Genomic DNA, 24,861 nt, shown 5'->3' on the forward strand with positions numbered 1-24,861 from the left:
CTCCCTCAGCCAGTCTTCATAGGAGAGGTGCTCCAGCCCCTTGATCATCCCTGTGGCCCTCCTCTGGACTAACTCTTACAGGTCCATGTCCTTCCTGTGCTGGGGGCCCCAGAGCTGAATGCAGTGCTCCAGGTGGGGTTTCACGAGAGCAGAGGAGAGGGGGAGAATCCCCTCCATTGCCGTGCTGGCCATGCTTCTTTTGATGCAGCCCAGGACACGGTTGGCTTTCTGGGTTGCAAGCTCACATTGCTGGCTCATGTTGAGCTTCTTGTCAACCAACAGCCCCAGGTCCTTCTCCTCAGGGCTTCTTTCAATGCGTTCTCCACCCAGCCTGTATTTGTGCTTGGGATTGCCCCAACCCAGGTGCAAGACCTTCCACTTGGCCTTGTTGACCTTTTCAGAAGTTCTCAGAAGATTACTGAATTGAGCTAATTCAACCACACAATTGTCTTACCTGAATGTGCATATATAAAAGGATCCGTCATACAACGAGAATTGGAATGTAAATGCATTATTGACCTAGAGACCGGAAATAAGTCTGAACTTAAGTAGATCTAGTGAAATCAGGAGTACTTATATTCATAAAACTAAGTTTGCACCTCTATTTTGCAAGAAACAGTGAATAGCTAAGGTAATACATAGACAAATATATTACTATATGCATTTCACAATCACAAAAGCCTACTTTTGCAAGATAATCTGTAGAAAACCAAGCAAATTAAAATATAAGACCGCTTAGTATGTTTTTAGTTAATTGTGTGTGTTCAAGAGTGCATCAAAATAAAAAGCAAATAGTTATACAGCAAGTATTTACCAGTATAGATTTTTATTTCTTTTCAAAATAACGGGGTTTAAGGTTTATATTACTGTAATAGTTTCTTAAAGCAGATGTACACTTTGTTTGGAACTTCTACTAAGTGCTGTTCTTGATCTCTCAAAATGTGTGACAGAATACAAGAAAATACAAAATTGGGTTAGCAAAATACAATAATGGAGTTTTACAGGAGAGACACACATACTATGTTATTTTAACTAAGTCTATCAGATAAACATGCTGTAACAGCTCTCCACTTAGTAACATGTGTCTATAAACTTAATCTGCAACCTGAACCCCAGGAAAAAATACACTACTGATCAATCCAAGGCTAGTAGGTGTAAGGAAAAAAAAATCCATCTCAAGCTGTTTCTCCATTGAAAAAAAATCTTCCCTTTTTCCATAAAGTATTCACTTTCATTTTTAATAGATCACTATATATCATTAAATCACTATATAACTTTCCCATACTATTCAAGATTCACATAAGTTTGCAGCCATAATGTAAGTTATTTTATATGCAAACAATTAAGTGTTTAATAAAAAAAAATATTTATTTATTGCATCTAATGAAAAAACCATTGATGGTTCTTAAAAAAAGTGAAATCACTGTCTGGCTAAGTGCCAAACAACCCCTTCCTCTGGCTTGCTTTTTCAAGAACTGATGAAAAAATCCTGGAGTTCGTTGTGATCTAGACAACCAAAGATGATTAGTCTTATATGATCAGGATGCACAGTATTTAATTAAACCCATATATTCACAAACGAGCTGTAAGGATTAAAAAATGTGGTTTGTTACTGTGTCCATTGCCAAAGGACAGCTCACAAGGTTTCCTCCTCACGTAAAAACTGGAACACAGCTGAGAAGTCTTTCAGGGCATAGCCTTTTGCACACATCATCCTGTAGATCTGATGTGCCTGGGATCCCAAAGGAACTGGTGTCTTTGTGTTGGTGGCAGAAATCTGGGCCAGGCCAAGATCCTGGGAGGAAGAAGGAAAGAGAGGATGAGGGCAGAGAGGAAGAAGGGAAGGAAAGAAAAGGAGAAAAAGTCAGGAAAAAAAAGATGAGGTTATCAATAGTCGCATATGTATTATAGGTTATTGTGAAGAGCAGTCTACTGCCAACAAATACAATACCCCAGCCTGAAAATTTCAGTTCTGGCAGAAGAGAGCCTTGTTTAATTTTTCCTTTTTTAAAACAGTAAACCAGGGTTATTCAACAGGAAGACACACAAACAAACAAAAACCCACAGCTCTGCAAGGCAAACAAAAAAATTTGGGACAGAGGGAATTTTAAGATTCTCGATCACTATGAAACCTGGTAGGAAGATTCAGTCTTGTTTTCCCCACTTTATTATATCATCTCCTAAAACAAGATTCCTCTGGCTATTCACTTAAGCATTTCACATGTTTTAATGGCACCATTTCCCTGTTTGGGTGAGAGGACATTTCTTTCTACTAACAGGTTAAAAACAAAGCTGGAGGTATTTGAATAACAACGAAATTGAAGCCACTTAGATTACATAGATTTACTGTAATGTGACCATGCAATTAATAGAAAAATGATAGGCATAGGCCACTTTGTGAATATGAATGGTTTGCAGCCTAACTGGAAGGATTTATTAAAGAATACTCTAGGGGACTGTCCTGGGTCTGTTACAACCTGAGATTTTCTTTAATGACTGAAGATAAAGAGATACAGAGAGTAATTCAACTGCAATTTTAAACACTAAGTTTGGGGCAAAAAAGAAGGGGAGGTTACAAAGAAGGTGAATTTGAAACCTGTCCTCCAAGAGTACTTGGTCAACTGTATAGCTATAATCTGAAATAAATAGGACAGAAATCAAAGGCAAGTATCAGGTATGATGACTAACTACAGCTAGTTAGAAATAATCAGCTTCACGCATGCTGGACAGAAATGACGAGCCAGGCTAGAAGATGTCTTGAATTCTAAGCTGAATCAGACATGAAGCTCACCAAAGAAAGAACAGCTAACAAGGGTCTGGATATATAAACAGATCTCTTTTCCAAGTATGAAAGTAATGCTTGCACACAAGGTTGCCTTTATAAGGTCTTGCTAGAGAAGAGAACTTAATTTTGAGGTCCACATTTGAAAAAATCTGTGGAAGAATTCCAGTGTTACTAGTAAGTGCCCAGATTTGCTGTCCATCCAAGACTGTGTTTTTTAATAAAATTTGCAGTCTTCTTTTTTTTTTTTCTTTTTAAAATAACAAATCTTTGATGCAGGAGAACTGAGAGACTGTAGTACTGCTGAGAGCACCTTTGGCTTCTCAAGGATGACTTACAAGACAGGTCTTTACTTTCTGCGCGTCTGTATTTGAATTAGCACAAGGAAATTCAAGATCTTACTCTACTCTCTAAATGTCACTTCGATCTGTAAATCGGCTCTATAAAGGTCATTCTGATACAAATCAGAATTATAGTTACTTTTCCTATTACCCTTGAATGACTTCCAAGATCTAGGGAAATGGGAAAAACATACATATCAGATGCCACAAGACCCAAAATATTCTTCATCTGCATCAGGGCAGACCATTCCTTTATGTCCAGCAATAACTGATGATCTAACAAATCTAAGAATAGTTACTTTAGCCTAACTTACAGTAAGATATTCTATGACATTTCCTAACCTCTCCTAATCCATCCTTGTGAAATCTGTTGCCATGTTGCTCGTTTTATTCAAGACAGCTTAAATCACATCATGCAATAGTAGAATGGCAAAGTCATCCAACTCTAAACTAGTGAAGGTGCTTAGTTTTGGTAGCAGTGAGCTATTTTTCTCTGAAGGGGCCAGCACAGAAGCAATCCCTGAAAATTCTGAATAGACTGCCAGCACATGTACCAGTTTATAAAGCAGGTTTGTCCACTTTTTTCTTAATGAAATTCAGGCTCCAAGATGGTTGAAACATTAGACAGCTTCTTAATATTTATATAGACAAGGACTCCTGACTCTGAAGTGCAGGAAGGTCATGCTTTCATTTCTGTTTTATTTATTTATTTTTTAAAAATCATTCTATAAATTATAGCTTTGAAGCAAAAAAAAAAATATATACAAACTATAAGTAAAGGTTATTTTTAACTTCAAGTTGTGAAGTATTTTGCACCTTTTCTCATGAAGTTGGAGATTCCTTGAGTGAACCGGTACAAAACAGCTCTGAAAGAAATTTGCCTTCTGCTGAACTTTTTGGAGAAGTAAAAATCAAAGAGCATAGTTTATGGCTCATTTCATACTCTTTGGAACTGATATAATCTCCCAGATGTCTCACTGTACCAACTATTCTGTTCTCCTTTTCTCAGCTTGGAATAGGGAAACAGATTCTCTTTCAGGAAACAGTTGCCAAAATATTTTAAAAAAATGCCAAAAGATGCTCATGGTAGAAATACCTGGATCCTTAGACTTATTTTGCAGTTGACGTAAATGAAACTCTGCCATTCGGAATAAAGCTCGAAGGCAGTCTTGTCATCAGTCAAGAATACCATGATATAAATCTCGCTCTTCTCAAGATTCAAGACATTTAATCAGTACCTATGCTGTGAATATAGTTGTTTTTTGACTCTTTTAAGCGGCAAAAGCATGCTTTGTACTTCCCACAAAAAAGTCCCCAACTCAAATAACCCACAAACTACATGATCTGTCACATACCAGGATGAAAGGGACTGTAGGAAAAGTCTTTCCACAAACTAAGGAGGAGTGTCTTAAAACAGGTCACCACCGCAAAACATAATACCCCAAACACGATCAGCTTTGTCTTGACTCCTTACTCATTCAAGTAATCTTCCATCTATACTGAAAAACATGGCATTGTTGAAGAGGCATGAGAGGAATTTATTGTCTTTCCTTCTTATTGAGAATTTCAGTCTGAAGAAGGAAATCTTTAAGCTGCCTAGCAGGCAGGATGGGCAGGAGAGGCATAGTCAGAAGAGGTCAACAGCAATTAAAAAAAATCTCTGAGGAACAATACTTTTAGGTATCAATGATAATTTATAACCCAAAGCTGACGGTTTCAACAGACACAAGCCAAGCTGCTATTACTCCTACAACAGGAAACTTCCTGAGGAGATGAAGGTCCCTCTTAGAAGCAGAAAAAGAAGGAAAAAACACTTTTACACAGAAAGTTAATGGGAGGGAAGAAGGGAGAGGAATATGTGCCTTCATCCCATTTATATTATGAGGTTATTCTGGACAATAGTAACAGATCTGAATCACAAGAGCAGAGTTTACAGTGTGAAGCAGAGCACAATAGGCTGAACATATTCTGAAAATGGCACATGATGGAAACAAGGGTTTTGGGACAGGGCCAAGATCAGGTCGCTTATCTCTAATTGATAACCCTGCCAAACTCCAAACAGTAACCTGAAGCATTTTATAAATTAGTAATTTAAATAATGCTTTCTTGTCCCCTATGTCCAATGACATGAACATGATGTAAAAAATGCTGTTTTCCAATATTTTAACACATCCCTCAAATGGATGAAAGCTCCTGGCTGTTAGTGCATAGGTGTAAAACGTTGAAGGCCGACCACTGAGGGATTTTGAGTTGCACAGTATTAGTAAAATTTTTTGGTGCTACCACACACCAAAACACATAGGACCCTTGGACTGACAGAATTTGGCCAATTCCACTGTAGTCAGGGCAAATGCACTAACATAAATCAACTGCAAAACTACAGGAGCAATCGTTTTCTATCAGTAGGCAGGCATTACATACAGGAAATTCAGCACTGTGGAGATTTGCATGGCAATATCTGTTTTATAGCCAGCTCTGAGAACGCTGTTTTAGTTTTAAGTGCTTAATCCATTCACACTGTACATGGACCAGCTGAAAATGGTCAGAATGCCTAACCAGCTGGGAGCACTCACAAACTGGTAACCATGAAACTTGTCCTGTATGAACTCAGATTCCTCCCTCAGAACAGTATCCCCATGAAACCTATCTTCAGAGTGTGAAATGGTTTCCTGCACTTATATGCTTACATAATAGATCTCTTCCAGGACTGCTTTTGTAATTTACCTTAGGCAACCATTGTGCTAAAAGCAGAAGCAGTTCAAAAGTCAGAGTCTAACAGCTCTTTCTTCCAACTATGTGTCCTCATCAGTATGATGCACAGCCCTGACCTCCTTGCCTACTTTCCTCTGGCCTCTAAGAGCTTTGCTTTCCTGACCACAGAGTGACTCAGGACAGTGCTTTTCCTAGAACAACCAAGAGCATGGCAGTTAAGTGTATCCTCCTGGGATAGGACAGCTGTAAATTACAACTTCTGTGTGCTGAGAAGGACCTAAACCCCAGATCTGTCACTCTGTAGAGAAATAATTTAGATTACCGGATTATTACTTGTAAGAAAGCACTACTTCTTCCACCACCAACAACAATTCGAGAGAGGTCACAGCACGGTGCAAGCACCTGCAGAAAATCATAGTCTGCAGAGGGTTGGGGTTGAAACCTGTCTGCTTTCTCCATTCTACATGGCCTTAAGCAAAAAGACAAACACCTAAGCAGTTGGCTCAGCAAGGAAGGGGATGCTAGAAGGCATGTCTGGTAGCACAGTTTAAGGTATCTGGAAGAGATTGGGCCAAAAGTCTTGGATGTTTATGCCATCACTGGCACATAATCAGATCAGCAAGATTTTCCTGAACTGGTATCTTGAGCTTAGGCTCCTAAGGTCTAGAGAAGTCATGTGAGAGCCACCTAAATGGCTTTCTGAATGCTGCCATACACAGAAGTCCATCAGGAGTCCTCAGACAAGTTAGAACTCAAGCAGACAGTGCATACAAACTCATTGAGTGGCTTTGCAGTAATAGTGGCTAGGAAGAGGCTGGAGGTTAAAGAAAAGCCCCCTGCACTATTCATTAATTCAGAGCTACAGTAAAAGGTTGGGTTCCCTTCTGTTTATGCACACAGATTTCCCCGTAATCGTTACTTTTCACTAAGAAGAATGTTCGCTAAAAGCCCAGAGAGAAGCAACTGTACCTTTACATGCAAGTATTGCATACCTTAGCCATGAGTGTTGTTCCAAAGCCGCCTTGATAATTATTAGCAGACGGTACTCCTTCCATCACTCCAGGAACAGGGTTGTATGTATCGCTTGACCAACAGCGACCTGAGCTCATATTCAGGATTTTGGCCAGCAGCTTTGGGTCAAGCCCTAATCTGTCAAAGGTCAAGGAAGAGAAGTGTTAATCTCAAAATGCGCAAGACATGGGTGACTTGTTTTATATCTTAGGACCCTACCATCATTTCTCTCCCTTTATTATAAGCCATGAAAAATGACACAGTATTGATATTGGGGGTAGGGATGCTGTATCTTAAATTAAAGAGCATCAATCCACCATTTAAGCAGTAGGCTTTCAGAGCTTTTTTCCTTTTGCACTAAGCAAAGCCCCTTCACCTAGCAATTCTGGAAGTGCAAGCAAAATAAAGGTCCTCTCAGAAGTGCAGTTCACCTGTATTTCAATTACAATAAGGCATTCTCTATGCTGCTAGCTACTAGGTCACATATCTGTTCTTCATATCAAAATGATATTCTCTAAAGCTGAACAAAGCAAAGGATTCACAAGCAAGTGAGGCAGCGTGAAAATATTTGTACAGTATGTTTATACATGCGCACTAATGTATTTTCATGTAAGCAAGATGACACCAATGATCCTGATCTAAAAAGAAAAAAAGATACCAAACCTACTAACATTTCTGAAAAAAATATTACTACTGTATACATCTGTATGCTCTTTGCTTTGTTATTACTAAATCTTCATTATATACGCTTGCTTCTGAGGCACAGACTTATGTTATCTATTCACAAATATACATTATAGTTCTGGGTCAACTGTTGATAAGGTTACTGATCCTGATAAAACAAAGCTTGTCCAAGTAGAAACACCATTTATTCTACCACAGAGCTGATGGCATAAACTGCTGCTCAATGTGGACCCTGAAGGCATTTCAACATCACAAGAAATTAACCATCTTTGGTATTTGTATTTTTTGGGGGTGGGTGAGGGGTGGCATTTGTGTTTATGCTTTGGAATTTGTATTTATGCTTATATCAAGCTGTAAATACAATTTTACACCAAAGTAATTTATACGAACAAAGCATTTACCAACAATTATATCTACAATTTTATTTTACACCAATTGTATTTATACCAACATGTATAGCAACAATGACCAGTAGCAGTCTATATGGCCCTATACAAATGTTCAGCTACAGTCATACAAAAATAAATAAATAAGTAAATAAATCAAAGTAACTATCTTCAGTAACAAAGAGGAGAAAAGGACATTTTAAAATGGATATATCACAACCTACTTCACCATGGATAAGCAAGCAAGCTAATAAAAAAAAAAAAACAACTTTTCCACACAATTCCAGTGGAGCTTTAACCTTTATAGAAGTCAAGACTCTTTACGTTAACTTTTACCACAGAATTTTTGCAGATCTCCATAGCTCTGGGGATCTTAACACAGCTTCCAGGCTCTATAGTGCTCAAGGTTAATTTCTAGGTGATTAAAGCTCATTGCCAATGGAATAGTTGCTAAATTTTATGTCTATTTATTCTGATAGGCATTTAAGGTTTGAAAAATCTACGTCAAATAGTTGCCAAAGCAAGATCACTTTCTGTACTGCAAAGTTACCTGTTCAGCATTACTGCTGTACAGTCTTTTTCACAACTTGTTGCACCAGCCCCTGGAATTCAATGGGAAGTCCCCTGCTGGTCTGAATGGGATCCCACTTTATTCTCTTCCTCAATTTTTGAACCCTCCGACTCAAATGAATGCTTTCAATTGCCATTTAGCTTTTTAAAAACAAAACATATTTTCCAGCACCAATATGTCTTCACGGTATTTTAATTGTACTTATATCTTGCAAAATGCATCAAAACGTTCATCAAGAACCTCTTGCAATAAATGCTCTAATTGTTGTCACTCCCCCAAAACAAAACAAAACAAAACAAAACAAAACCAACCCCAAACGCATTGGGAACAGACAATGCCTGAGCTTTCAAGTACAAAGAGGCTGATTTTTTGGTCTAAACAAATCTCTTGGCTTGTTTGCTTCCTTATTGTTGTTACATCCAGATCAGTATTTTTAGCAATCTAGCTGCATGCAGAGGACCGTAATTACAGCTGCAAGTATACTGCAAGACGGAGAGCTTATTATTTCAGGATGCACATAGCCCTCCTGAAGAATGCCCTCTTCACAGTATTCCAGCTATCTCTCTGTAAAAACACACTTAAAAAGATATATACATACATACATACATATATATATATATATGTTAAACAAATACATAAAATATTGTCTGCACTAGATCTGGCATATTTTTGCTTTAGCAAAAGAAAAAGATAGTGTCAGTTTAAATCCCTGCTTCTTCAAACTTCGTTGCTCTTAAAACACCACACAGATTCTCTTCAGGAGACCTGAACCTATTTTTTTCCCCTCCTTTGCAGCAAGTGTATCATTAATAAGAGCAAGTTAGAAGTGCTTTGCATTTCATCTTTCTGAGGATTCATCCACTGGTGCATATATAACTGACAGTTAAAATTAGACATATATTAAAATCAGTTACTGAAGAAGTCCTCTGTCTTCCACTGTGCCCAAGGCTTGTAATGGTCTGAAACCAGCTAGAATATACAGTAATTGTCATTCAGCGAGAGTCTATCCTAGAAAGTCATGCTTCAGTGGAGAAGACTGAGTTTCCATTTGAAATCAACAAATTAATCCAAGACAGGTATCTGAAAGGGCAAGTTTAATAGGAAGCAGCTACTGGGCTCTCAACCATGATAAAATGTTATTGCTGTTTCCCTGTAAATTGGCTGGGAACATATGATACTCTCTGCATAAGAGCTCCATTGCTGTTCAGGAGATATACTGCTCAAGCTATCAAAATGATGACAGTCTGCCAGTCCCCATAACAACTTGCCATTGGACGTGGCAAGAGCTTGTGCATGCGCATGTGAATTTACAATTACCAAAATGTTCTTCTCCCTTATAAGCAGAAAAGAAGTCCATGTATTAACTGTACTTGTAATAGAGCACAAAAACAATTCCTTGCCTCAAATTAATGCTTCTTCAATAACATTCATAATGAACTGAACAGCAGAAACGAAGCAGTGGGCACACATACACACACAAAAAAAGGTGAAAATAGGATCCCTTCGAACCACTGCTCGAAACTCAAGTTTTGCTGAGCTTTGATAAAATAATGTACTGAATTTTTCACACACTACTCCTCCAAGAGCTCAGTCTGGAACAGAGATAAAAATTCTAATGGCATTTTGCAAAAAAAAAAATAAAAATAAAAAAATAAATACCTCCTGGTCTCATTTTAGGGTGTAACAACTGAAGTAGCTGAACTGTTGAGTTTCCCATCTTGAGGTGCTTCTGATAAATACCACATGAAGATGCAAATATGAAAGCAGAACCCTATGACCCTTCTACCACAGCTAAACATTATTTTGCCAGTGGCATGCTAAACAAGATACGTGCTTTCAAGTGTCATTAGAAACCTTCAAAAGACTTGGCTGTAGCCCCATGCTAAATAGAGCAGAGCCACAGTGCTCTTGGAGGAATTCTGTTTCAAGACATTCTTTCTAAAATTTGCAGTGGAGATATGCTCAGGGCTATATCCCTCAGGCTGCAGCACAGGCTCCTCTCTATGCTGTCGACTCCCTTTTCTGCTCCTTTCTTCCATCTACAGCCCAGGGATGTTCACAGAAACGAGATCTAGAGACTGAAGCTATGTATAGACTTGGCATCAGAGGTTGAAGTCTTTCTACTTTATAGATCTAAAAAAGCAAGCAGGCACAAAACTAATATGCAGTAAAATTACTTAGGAAAGAGCACTCTTTGCAGCTTTTAACACAAATCTGGGTGCTACCGTAGTCCCTTCTAGTAGAGAAGACTTTTCTCTGCTGTTAGAAGCCCACAAGTGATTTTTGCAGCAAGGTTACCGCCAAAGACCACTTACTGCTGTCCTGGTCCTTTATATCCCAACCATATTAAACAATCTTGTACTGTCTTGTGTCAGCACATATAGCCCTTCTCTGCATCTCTAAAGGGACTGCAAGCTGCCTGACAGGCAGCAACTTCCATCTGACCCAAACATAAACTAGGTATCAGGAATAACTCATTTCCAAGCTTTATTTTGCTAATATTAGTCATTGCTACACTGGAACTGAGAGCTCAGTAAGTTACTGACATGGAGATGATCAGCAGAAAGAAAAAGAAAAAATAGTCTCTGGCTGTGAACAGTATCAATTAATGTTTTTTATTTCTTATTTGTGAAGTTCACATGTATTCTGTGTATTGGTTTGACACTACAACATTTTACAACGTGTACATTATCTGTAAAACTAATAGCAGTAAAATCTACTCAAGAGATTTTTTCGTACAGTTCAGTTGCATTATGATGCTACAAAGAACGTAGAAATGAAAATGTAAATTAATTTCCAGAATGTCTGCCACACCTTCAATAACTTTTAATGGCAACATTCATGAAGCATCAGGAAAGTAATGGGAAAATAGAACAAAACCATTTCAATGGTCAAAACTCAGACTGTAATTTTTTTTTTTAAATTAGTTACGGAATCTAAACTAAAGCACTTCCAGTGAAAGTGGACATCTTCATTAGTAAACGAAGATGATATTAAAATAAAGTAGAAAAGCAAGTAGAATATAAAAGAAGTATATAGCAATATTGCCCATTTTTCTGAGAGTTTAATGCAGAATTTTTGTTCACTACTGCCAGTTTTCCTTCCTCCTCCCAACATTCAGTTTGCTGAAGTTCAGAAACATTCTACAATTTCAAATATAAATAAAGCAATAGCAAATGTAATTTAAACAACTGAAATGAATAACGTGAAAATTTAGGCTGCGTGGTTAATGAAAGCAATAGAGAAGTGGTTTATTAATAGAATTAACGCCACACTGTTTTGAAGACTTAAGCGCAGAATATACATTGATTTCTGAAAGGCCCTATGGTATGACTTTCTAGTTATATCTAGTTCAGTCAGCAACATTTTGAATAACTAATTAACCAGAGTCCCTCAAATTCAAGATTTAAATGATACAGCAGGTAAATATAATGCATGACATGAAGGAACTTTATATTCTGTCTAAAAGTTAAGAACATGTATAAGCTCCAGTATTCCTGTTATGAGGTTTTTAAGTTTGCAGAGTCCTTTACCATTATTAGGTTAAAATCAGCCTTTCTTTACCAGATAAGCATCAATCTAATAAATCAAGTTCAGCTTCTAACTCTCTCCAGACCATGTAGTCAAACCATCCTTTCAGTTTTAGACTTGGAAAAAAAAATCTAATTGCTTTATTAAAAAGGGAAATCTTAACGACTAGAATTACAACTGTAACTAGCATGTTAGAAATTTGTAAACACCAGAAGTGTAAAGTTCTTACTCTACTTACACGCAGAAGTCATCTCCAGGATTTAATTCACAGCACATTAAAATTAATACAAGGGTTCCAAATTGCTTCATAAGACTTTAAATTACTGCCTATATCTTAAACCTCATACAGTTTTGGACTAACTGAGATTCTGTTCTTCATATTATTCATGTTACAATCAGCAGGTTTCTTCTACAATAAGTACAGTCCCTTCTTGATTACCATGATTGTAGGGTAGGAAAGTTAGTATCTTGTCACCTCCACGTTGGATTTTTGGTCAGAAATGCTGAATACAAATTCAGCCAAAATTTTCAATGGAAAACAATAAAATGAAAAATGAAAATCCAAAAAAACTTGAAGCTACAGTAACCTCAGGCATCAAGTTTTTCTGCACAGGGATTACATGCCCCAAATATCTGTGTTCCAAACCTCTTGGTTTTATTTTTAACTATAATAATTCCTACAAACGTAGACAAAAAATTAATGAAAAATCAGTTGCATATGCTTTATTAAGTGAAGCATGACTTAAAACAGAACCTGATGAAAGCTTTACACCATACCGGATTGCAATATTTGTATACAATGCTACTGTTTTTATTATGGCTTGATACAGACATGCTTCAGTATCTTACAGACTCTCAATTTTAAAATGTAAATGGTACAGGATATTGATAAACCAATTAGCACTGATGCAAAGCAAATTCCTCTTTTATCTCAATTACAACATGACAACTTAATAGGTCAAGATAGTCTAACATCTGAGACAAGGGCAATTCAATAAAACAACTGCATCTTGATATGGTAATTAAGAGGAAATGTGAATCCATTACACTGCCTCCTGTATGTGTGCACATATAGGCGTTCTTTTTTTTTATTTATTTATTTAAGCATTTGATGCCCTCTTGCTGTTTTTATAGTTTATCAAATCCACATGAGCACACAGTCTAAAGCTCAGTTGATAACTATCTACAATATCCGTAGTTTTAGCAGGCCAATTGCAAGGATGCAACTGTGCAGGTGAATAATTCATGAAGAACACTTGAAAGATACACAATTGCAAGATAATCTCTTCAAACACAAGACTGCATATAAACTTACAAATGATTTAGATCTGGCTAAAAGAATTTATGAAGATTCAAATACTGTGATACTGAACTGGTTCTTGCATGCCCTGTATTTGAAAAATCGTGAACTCCAGCGCAAAATAAATAAGCTACAATTGGAGAGGACAATTTTTTTTTTATTTATTTTTTTTTAATATACTGCTGTATAAGCAGCAAGTCAAATGCACCGCCTGTTAGAAAAGAAATGGTGCTTTCAGCATTGAAAAGAGCATAGTGGAACATACTCCAGCTTTTCAACAAAATAGTAGTTTTGGCAATTAAATTAAAATACAATGACAAAGTCTGACAGGAAGGTTATGTTCTTTTGTATGCTTTAATTTGGTACATGCACCGTATTGGAAACTTTATTTTGGAACAACTTCCCAAAGATAAACAAACTAACAAGAGTATCATACTCAGAATACACTGTACATGAGCTTAGAATCCAATAGTTACCTCTGTATTACCTCTGCTTATATACATATAATGTAAGACAAACATTATTGTACAGTGCGCTATAACAGAATAAACAAATTCTTATCTTCAACGGCAGAATGGAATGATCTATACAGCCAATGCAAGAGAATACTCCTGTTCTGAGGAGCCCTACCTTAGTTAAATAATCTCTTTAGCACGTTAATGACTTTTATAAGAGAATTTCTGGGCAAAGTGTATCTATGCTGTCCAATCACCATTGTCTCAGCAACAGTAAGCTGTAAAACACAAGACTGGGAACACAGAAAAAATCCCTCCAATCCAATACAAGAATCGAACAAACCTGATTCCAAGATTCATAGCCTCAGCAGTTCCAATCATACTGATGGCCAAAAGCATGTTGTTGCAGATCTTTGCAGCCTGAAAAAAAAGTTAAACACTTAATTAGTTTTTGCATTTTCTAATGCAAACGTGTTAAGTTTATGCATAGGTAACATTCAGTAAATCTAAATTTAGAAGAAACAAAGTTAAAATCCGTGTCCTCTAAGAAGTATAATTTAACAAGTCAAAGTGAAAAAACACTGGGTCAGATGTTTTGGCACTAAGCTACACAACATACTGGAGGACAATGCCAAGAGATTATTTTATAAACGTGGTTGAAGAATAAGAAAACAAGTGAGAAGATATAATACAATGCATTTAGTTCTGGAATAAAAAAGTGGATATCATTCAAGAAAAATAAAGCACCAAAAATAAAAGACTGAGATAACTATCAAGCCCTCAGCAAGCATTACCTGTCCAGTTCCAACCTCTCCACAATACACCACATTAGAACCCATGCATGTTAGCAACTCCTTGGCAGCATCAAATTCCTGTTCCACTCCACCAACCATGAAAGTAAGGTTTCCAGCTCGAGCAGCTCCAACACCTGAGTCAAGACAACATTGGATTTAATACCAGTATTTTTTTTTCAAAAAATCTTAACAACTTCATCTTATCAGTAAGGGTCTGATGATGCAAAATTTATGCATTTAATACTTCCCTTATGGTGAATCCCTCAGATGATGTAAAAGTAAGCCTATATCCCAAATATTTTCAGGATCAGAGATCTTAATTCTCAAGCATTTGATGAAGATAAAGCCACTTTATGAAAGGCTGTATCTTCAGGAATAATAACAGATAAACAATTCACAAGAATTACAGAAAACCGGCAAAGTGACTCTACAATTTCATATGAACAAACAATCAACCCTTTCCGCAAACTTGCGCTCTATAAAATTAATTGTATCTGAATAACTAAATAACATTTCTGTTTTGTCAAACTACTCTGAATATGTGAATGTGACTATTAACAAACAATTGCTCAAAGTTAACTCCACATTCATCAGCTTTTCCAAACCCCAGGCTAAGTTTTATCAGTGCTTGCTGATTTTTACATAACTGAACATCTAAAAGCCACAGACATGTAAAACAAAGTGTTTGCCTTCTGAATCTTTGCAGTTTATTATGTCTCTAATCTAAAGCAAAGTTCTACTTAATTTCAGAAACGTCTAGTTTTCTATGCATAAACTTAACACATATACAGCTACATAAAGAGCTATGCAAAACCAATGCAAAGATGACCGACATTAGCACACATATGAACATATTATTCCCAGTTTTATTCTGAAAAGTCTATCCTATCTTTACCATGGGTCAGGAAGAACATACCCCAAAACTGACTAACACAACAGCTTCCTCACCAATTTTCACTTCAGCAAGAAGTGTAGACAATATACATTCTCTGTGCTATGCACCAAACTTTGACGATGTACAGCTGCAGAAAATGGACCATTTTCAAATAAAACATGCTCAACTAGTTACAGTGGTCCTTCAAATGATACCCAGGTGAAATGGGTTGTTTTTCTGTATAGGATGGACAATTCTGCTTCTACAGTAAGACAACCAGCTCTTCAGCTGTGATTCACACTTCTTTTTCAGCAATTATCTACCATCATAACCATTAACAGCTGTTTATATAGAAATAGTTTCCAGAGTGTAACTGGAAGAGCCTTCACTGAGCTAGACGTTGTGTAGTAACAAATGAAAACGCACTCCTAAAATGGGATTTCACAACTTTTCATTTGCACCCATTACCTCCTGTCCTGTCACTGGGTACCACAGAGGAAAGTCTGGCTCCCTCCCTCCCATCAGATACTTCTACCAGTGGATGAGATCCTCCTGAGCCTTCTCCTCTCACTGCTAAACAGTCTCAGTTCTCTCAGCCACTGCTCACAAGGAAGATGCTCCAGTCCCTTCATCAACTTAGTGGCCCTTCATTTTCTTGTAGCGGGGAGTCCGGAACTGGAACGTCCAGAAGAACTTAGGCAGACGCAAGCTTTAACCAAATCAGTCCATACATACCCAACACTCATTGCTGCTCCTAGAACAACACTTGTACTAGTATATCTACAATGGTAGAGGCCTTTCTGCTCTGGTTAAGAAACACCCTATTTGCAGCCAATCCTTAACCTCACTTGAACAACTCCTCTCCAGCCAACTCATGTGGCAAAACCCAGGAACTGAAGGAAGAGCAAACCCTAGACTTAGAGCTAACACAAACACGTCATTGTCATCTTGTTGGCTACCAATTTACTACATACATGACCGCAAAGATTGCTACGTTAATAAACACAATGATTTTCACTCCGTTCCTCCAGCTATTTTTATTCAAACCACATAATGGCCTTTACCACTAATCCTGTGATCTGACCTGCAGCAAATTAAGTAGACAATTTAAGTCAAAGCTTACAAACAAAATCCAGTACTATCCATCATAGGTCAATAGCCTTGTATCTAGATTACAGACTGCTAAATAGCTTCAGAGAGTCATTTATTAGAGCAAAATTAATGCTGACAATAGTTTTCAGCTGGTTAATCTTCTGACAGCTGCACTCTCTCACTTGTTCAAACGCTTACATTTCAAGTAGAAAAAATAAATTAGCTAACTAGAAAAAAAGAGCAATTTGTTGTATAATTCAGAAGGCTTGGAAAATTCTGTTTTTAAAAACAAAAACCTGTTTACTTTGTGCTAAATTTTATCATCCAGGGTCCTTGCCAACTATCAGCTATTTTATCAAAATTAAACAAGCAACGTTGCAAATCTTTTACACTGGCAATTTCAGAAAGTTTTGGCAGGGAGTCTAGGCATACAAGAACTGTAACTTCAGCTAAAAATAGAAATCAAAAGTCATTAGAAAAGAATGCAATGCTTTATTTCAAAAATTACAGATTCCACACCAACAACACAGGCCAGTAGAGTATTATCAGCTTCTAACATTAAAGAGAGCAAGGGAAAAAGCAAAGCAGCTCAATGAAATCATAAAGCTAATGATTATTTTTCATCTTTTGACTTTTGAAAGATTGCTCACTACCTAAAATAGTGCTATATATACACCACTGCTGATTAGGGTCAGAAGTCCATAAAGCCTTCAGAATCTCTTTGCTCTTTCTAAAATACAGACAGCTTCTCATCGTCAGGGAAGAGTTGCAGAGAAACTGCATTTGTGTGCAGCACATTTAAGATCTTCTCTGCAAAGCAAGACTGCTGGAGCCCATGGCTGCAGTTCTGTGCTTGGCTTCTCTAGGATGATCCCCCCCCAACCCCTGTGCTGAGTCCTTTGAGGGATCATGCCAGATCGCACAGAGTAGGTCAACTCTGAGTCGATAAATCATAACACCACAACACTAAACAACATGAGTTTCTCACAGAAATACAAATGGACAGGAACAGGTTTACAGGTAAGTCTGATAAGAGAGCGAGCTAGCGGGAAGGGCATGAAAAAAAATAAAAATGTGTGAGTCAGGGAAAAAGCATGGTGAGAAGTTCTAGAGTAGCTCTGCATTATGGCATACCCACCTGGAGTTGTGTTTCCCACTTGGGTACTAAAAGGTTTTGGACTAAGATCTGGAAAATTAATTTTTTGTAACAAAACAAGGTATATACAGAGCTGCTCTTTAAAACATCCTGTCATTTCTGACCAAGTTACCCACAGGGCAAGGATGAGTTCAATCCATGGGATTCTCACTTTGATTGCCATTGGTTTGCTCAGTGGACCTGAGGTAGAGCAGTTCCCAAGTTCAAACCTTTAGACAAAAATGTGAATGGAGCCTTCATATGACAGCAGCAACTGGTTGTGGCTGTCCTGGGATAGTCTGGATTTAGATGACCTCAAGTTTCAGGTTTCCAGCCAGGCAGCCTAGTTCAGTAGCCACCCTGCCCTTCCATATCTGCTTTTCCTTGCTTATTACAACTCCGACAACATTTAACACCTTGAAAAAAGTCTTGCAGTTTGCAACTGATGTTTCCAGCTCCAAAAACTAAGGTCTTACCTCTAGAGCTACACCAGTAAAAGCAGTTTGGTTAAATGCAGCTCACTTGTTACTAAGAATACAAATTGCCAGGAAAAAAAAGATGTTAACATAAAGACGTTACATAAAACTATATGCTTCCAGTTTCAGTTGTATTACATTTTTGTAAGAACAGCAGCATGGAGATCAGTTAAAAAAAGAAGTGATACTGTACAGCTACTCGTTGGAGCACCATTAGTTACACTGCTGAAAACACAGAGCACCCTATGCCAAAAATATTTAAATCACTGTTGTGTTGCACCTGCACATAACATGTTTTGTTGCTGACAAAGTTGAGAACAAAAACTAAAACTGAGTGTGACTCCAAAGGACAGGCTAGAGTTGAGGGCTATAACATCAAAAAGCTTAGACAGCAAACATCCATTTCTTCATTGACCTATTCAACATCTAGTCTACTGAGCAAGGCAGAATTTCAGCAACTAGTTTAATGATCTAAAAAGGATGTTAGAAAAATAGTGTTAGAGTTTTAATCCTCTCTCCTATTTTACAATGTTGTACCTTCACACATTAGAGCTGAAGCTTTGCCTGTTGTGTTTTGGGAAGTGCAAGGAAACACCGGTCCCTTATTCCAATATTTTTGCCAAAATGCAACTTAAGTGACTTAAGTATCTTCAAACAAGCAGTTTCTTGTCGTGTTTGCTCTCCTTCAGATAGGTTGAACTTGAGAGCCTGCATCTGCGTAGCTTGTTTGTGTGCATGATTATAAGCTCTAAGCAATTCCTTTTAAGTACCTGCCAGCTCGCATGAAATACTCTGTCTTTTGCAACTCACAAAAAGTTAAACCAAGATACACAAGGAAAGATTAGCTGTAAAGGTTACTATTGTTTTGCTACGTATATAAATCCAAAACCAATTAAAAGGCACGTATAGGCAACATCGTCTACAAATCCCTACTGGAAATAAAAGCAGGATATTTAAAATGATACCATAAATTTAAAATAGCCACAAGGAAACTAGTTATTTTTATAAAATATAAATAGTGTATCATTTTCTTCTAGTTGCTTCACAGACAAAGTCTGACATCCTCAATCTATTTCTAGGGAACGACTAAACAGACCAGTCTCAGAAAATTAAAAAAAAAAAAAAAAAAAAAAAAAAAAACCACCACTCAAAGGGATTGGGTTTCTCCCTATTATAAAAACCAGCATCAAAGGTAGAGCTATGAAGCTATTCTACTGCTGTATAACCAAAACACAGTAAATCACTTAATTTGCTCAAAAGAACTTAAATGTTTTAACCAGTCTGCCATCAACGCAGATAAAGAAGAGGGCCGATGGGACTGGGCTGCGATGTGAGCCGTCTTTAAAATGCAATTGTTCTAATCATTTTCTACAGATGCAGCCTCACAAGGGGCTGCTGTCACAGGGACCATTTACGACTTGTTATGGTGTCTCTATTGTTTACCAGCGACATTCGCTAAAAAGGCGACAGCTGGGACAGAAAGCTGCTACTCAACGAACAATATAATCCCGTGAAAGTAATCAACAAATTTAAGGGTGTTAATTAACTTTACACTTTATCATGTTCAATTAGTTGTCCTTTCTCGAAAAGATTGCCGTGCACAATCGGTTTAGAGCGTGCCATGTTTGATTTGTAAGTGATCACTGTTTCTGTTTCAAAGTCCATGTCAGATGTCCTCTTGGGTTTTGGTGACACAGATGAATGGCTCTGCACATGTTAGGGGTGATCTGGTTTAACATAAACCAGCACAACGTAACCCCTTGTTAACGGAGCGTTGGCCTTGCCGGCAACGGAGTGCCCACGCTCACGGACTCAACGCCGTACGTGCACGAGCCCCCTCCAGCAGCGCCGCAGACAACAATTCCAAGTTTGGTTTTTGCTGAAACACAAAGACACAAATAAACGGGCAATTTTTCATCATTATATCTCAAAGCAAGACTTGTCTTTTAGGGGCACGCTTGGGATCATTTCTTCCCAGCAAGATCCCCAGCTCCGCCGCATTATGCGCCGTGCACAAGCACGTTTGCACATTTTACATAATGCACGCTGCCTTTTAATGGCAGCTGAGCAAATGCCGGGTAGATGGGCTAAGTTCTAGTGGGTATCAAATTCTGCACTGACTTTTAAATGTCTATGCTGCATTTATAATGGCAGACATTCTAGAGGAAAGTTAATTTAATTTATTATTAAAATTTGCCATTTTCCCTTTCGTGCACCCGTTCCTGCTTGCTAATGGGACAAGGCAAAGCTCATGATGAAGCGACAACGTACTTGGAAGTATGCCTTAATGAAAGTCATTGCTATTTCTCTCTTCTGATAAATCGAGCCTCGCATCACCATACCTCATAAACTACTGATGTTTGAACAAAAATGGAAATGGAGGTTCAGGTCAGTGCTTTGAAGATTTATACAACAAGTACGCAATATTACTCTAGGAAAAAAGCACGCTTAAGGAAGTAGAAGCATCTCTCTTACAGCATAAACCAATTATAAAACGTGCAAAATTATGGCTGTGCGAGGAAAAAAAACTAGTTGATTTTTATTCCGCAGCAACAGGCAAATTAAATACACATTATCATAATTATTTAAGCAGTTACATTGTACAGAAAAAGCGAACTGCAAAAAAAAAATAATCCACAAAACGAAACAAAATAAAAATGCAAAGAAAGCCCAATGGAAAAGTTGTTAACTCTGAAAGCTAATAATGGACTAGGTTAAATATTTAAGAGGAAATTATAGACTATATCAGAAATAGCTGAAACCACAAAACAAAGCAGTAGAAAACATTAGTTTTCTGCTAGGAAGAAGATCTGCAGGGAGAAGGGAAGCGGTCGATAGATCCTTAAATTGGACGCAATAGCTGTTCTTCTATCCCAAGTTGGCAGCTGCTACATTTGCAGACCTGGTTCATTATTTACCCATAATGACCATCAAGCTCCAGTCAAAGTCAGATCACAACAACTGTCAGCAGCTCTTTTAATTAGCCTTGTTTGAATTCAGATAAATATCACAATGGCCCAGCTTCTGCTGAAAAAGCAACAGAACACTGCAGAGAGTAAGCTGCTCTGACTTCCGAACAAACAGGATTGTGAAAAAGTCTGGGGAACAAAAGTTTTTTGTTTGTTTTTCAACTGAGGAAGGAATGGTGATGTGCACATTATTATTTTTCCCTCATGAGATATTCATATCTCGACCTACAATTCCTGTTTATGGGCAAATTTGTGCATCTCAAATGCCAACTCAAAGCATTACTCCACAGTCTATAAGGTAAACTTAACGAAATGGTTTACAGGTACTAATTAAATATCTAACCTCTGTGAAACCGTACCTTTTGAAAAACTGAATCAGAATTAAGGAATGCACATATTAACAGGATTATCCTCTCTCCTAATTTATCTCCTTCTGTTTGTTTATCCTCAGGGAACATAATCTTCTGTTGCATCAAGCCACTCTCATTCTCCCTGTGTCAGCAGCAGAATAATAATACCCTCCTCCTCCTCCACCCCCGCCTCCCACAAGCACAGGCAAGACCAAGGAGTGGATCTGACTGTGTGCATCAGCATTAATGCTCCATGCAGCTATTTTCATAACAGTGGCGTAGATTGAAAGAAAGATGCAAGAGAGGTGTGCAATATGCTACCTGTTCTGGAGAGCCCAGCGTGACAGGCAGTAATTAAACAGATTTTCCCTCTTACAATAATACGAAGGCAGAAGGTATGGACAGAGGATGCTTTAATACCCTTTCTTTAGCACTTCAGTTGCTGTTGTGGTCGAGTGTATTTTGCTAGCTGCTGTATGAAGACAAAAGCCAGCACCAAACTCTCCAGTCCCATGTGGCAATCTGAGATGTGCTGCTGTACATGCAAGGATCCTCAGGGGCCTCAAGGAGAACATACTTGGGGATTTACACAAATCAAGAGGATACACGTATGTAAACAATAGGTACACTTGAACTACAGTAGCACAGGATATCCCTTTTGGGCACACGCACAAAAATATTTAAACATCACCAGGGAGGTAGCAAAGAAGGAAGGGTAGAGAACTGATTAAACAAAAAAGGCAAAATGGTAACAAGAGGCTCTATGCTTTTAAAGGAAGAAGAGTGCAATTCTGTAGGGATTAGTAGTTGAACTTGGCCATGGACACCAGAATAATAATCTTCAGTCTGATTTAGATGTACTATAGAAGGATGCCAAAACGCAGAAAACAGTATGTCCTCTCAATAAATCATGAATAACCAGAGTGGAAGCTATTGTTAAGACGGGCTAATGTAAAGCAAATGCACCAGAAAAATTTATGAGATGGTATTGAGTAGCAACTGACACCTCCAAAATGATTAGCCAAAGAAAATAAGTTGCAAAAGGCAAATGCACACAGAAGGCACTTTAACTTTTTCAACAGAAGTACAAAGTGAAAGAAAGGCCTGAAGAGATCGCTCTGTCGGCAGCACTGCGTTTAGTTCTAGTCATTGTAATGGCAAAGTGAAATATCAGAGCACCAGGAAAGTTACCAAGGAAAAATGTTAACAGCCTTGCAATGAGAAAGGAAATAAAATGATTGATTAAATAAGTTGCCTATTTTTAATACCTCAAATACTGTATCAAATACATTTTCCATGCCAGTCATCTTTCCTATGCCCTCTCTTTAAACCATACTCCACCGTAAAAAGCCCGAGACAACAGAAAAAGCCCTGAGGTGTTCTTGCTGGAGTACCAGATTTAGCTACTCCTTTATCCATCCCTAACATTTATATATACAGTATAAATCTCATTTGGGTCTGCAGGCCGATAAAGAAATATTAAAACTTAATTAAAAAAAAAAACTTAATTAAAACAACAACCGCAAGTATCTACTGTCTTGGGCAGCAAAGCTAACTGCACAGGGCTCAGCAGAATTGAAAAGAAGTATTTCAGTTTTTATCCAAACATTAGCAGGAAGGCTGGTAGGTCAGTGCACGACTGAAGCTGTATATTCCAGGCATCCAATAAAGCACGGTTCCAAAGCAGGCTTCAGGACAGCCCAAATACAAAGCACGTGCCGCTAAGCTATCTGCTTAACCTTAGCTCAGTTCCAAGGGAGCGCAGCATAAATACAAGAGAAATATCAAATGCAAAAGAAACAAAATAACCCCTGATCTTCTTGGCCAGCACTACTGTTTGAAACTCCAGTGTTTTAGTGGAAGTCTGAAAACGAAACATGGACATGCACAGTTTCTCAACTACGTGGGCCAATGTTATCCTTCCATGCAACGAAAACTGAGCAGGCAGGCTCCAGCACAATTCCCATGTTGGCTGGATTATGCACCGAGTCCTAAAACCAAAACAATTTCTCAGCCACATATTGCAAAAACAAAAACATTTTCTAGCATTAGAAAGGTGACGGAGCCAAGTATTAAACATACACTGAGGACACCACAACTCCATGCTATGCAGAAGATCAGCAACCAGAAAACAGACTGTTAGGGGACTGCATGAGAAAAAGCTCAAAGGGATGAGCATTTACAATGTTGTCTTAGAAAATGTAAAATCCCAGAAGAGCTATTTTATCTGCTCTAACTAAAATCAACAGACAATATCAAAATGAACAACAACAATAACAAAGCCACCCAGAATCGTAACGGTTGTGAGGGGCAGCAAAAGCCACGACTAGAACCCAAAGCCCACCTTGGCATCACAGCTTTTGATCTCATCTACCTTGACTGAGCAACACGCAATCGCTGTGCAATTTTGTGACCAACAAAAACAGACATTTGGCCAAACTTGCTGAGCCTTGCAAATTACAAAAAGCAGTTAGCCATACACCACCGCATTTGCAGATTTTGCTAGTTGGACTTGAATGTCTGTACCTAGAAGGCATGAAATCCTCATGTATTCTAACGTACGCCCACAGCAAAATGCAGGTATGTTGACACTTCATTGTGGAACAGATATGCGATAGCTAAAACCCTGTATTGTAACAGAAAAACAAAAACCTTAAGAAGGAAAAATAAAGCAAGACATTTTAATACTATTTTTTACATATTTCTCCAGTATCAGTACAACTGTAACAAGATACTAATCCCCTCTTACATAAACCAAAATATTTAAACAATTTAGTCCTTTATGCTTTTCTTTACCACGTCACCCTCAGACAGACTCCCAAATGCAACAAAGCACGGCAGCATTTTTTTTCTGAATAAAGAAAGCATTAAGCACATTGCTAAAAAAAAAAAAAATCAAATCACATGGAGGTATGCATTGAAACTGCATTGCTCAACAGGTATGGGTTCAAGTGCTCTGCTCAATAAAAGGTTCCCTTTGGAGAAAATCAGCTGCAGAAGCCTAAAATCACACAGACAAATTTCTGTTGATGCATTCATTGGTCCTTTCCTGTGACATTACAAAATAAAAGCATTGTAAACACGGAAAAAAAATAAAACAAAAAGCATTCAAATGGGTGTGGAACAGCATAACAGACTGATACCTAAGCATTTCTGGTTTATCTCGCAGTTGAAGATATAGCAATGCCAATGCCGAGCAGTAGGAGCACGTTTACATTTACAACATATAAAATGCATCCACTGTATAACAGCAGCAACCTAATGAAATTCTAAACTGAAATAAGCAACAACATATAGTCAGAAGGAATTGTCCAACAAGTTATTTAAAAAGAATCCAGTATTTTCTGCTGGAGACTTGCCCGGCTGTGAGTTTTAATTTTGCCTATTTAGGGTACAGC

At 37.8% G+C, this 24,861-nt stretch overlaps 1 protein-coding gene across 2 annotated transcripts in view; it reads right to left on the bottom strand.

Moving 5' to 3' along the window:
- Window positions 1-813: 813 nt before the first annotated feature.
- HIBADH (3-hydroxyisobutyrate dehydrogenase) overlaps window positions 814-24,861 on the bottom strand; it is a 91,218-nt gene continuing 67,170 nt past the window's right edge. For both annotated transcript variants that reach the window (XM_040547685.1, XM_040547686.1), the window contains exons 5-8: window positions 14,568-14,701; window positions 14,117-14,193; window positions 6,828-6,984; window positions 814-1,795 (exon numbers count right to left, since the gene is read on the bottom strand). In XM_040547685.1, coding sequence (XP_040403619.1) covers window positions 1,637-1,795; window positions 6,828-6,984; window positions 14,117-14,193; window positions 14,568-14,701 — 527 coding nt within the window. In that variant the 3' untranslated portion in view covers window positions 814-1,636. The remainder of the gene's footprint in view (window positions 1,796-6,827; window positions 6,985-14,116; window positions 14,194-14,567; window positions 14,702-24,861) is intronic.

This window comes from Cygnus olor, chromosome 2 (assembly GCF_009769625.2).
Source record: "Cygnus olor isolate bCygOlo1 chromosome 2, bCygOlo1.pri.v2, whole genome shotgun sequence".
Classification (NCBI taxonomy): domain Eukaryota; kingdom Metazoa; phylum Chordata; class Aves; order Anseriformes; family Anatidae; genus Cygnus; species Cygnus olor.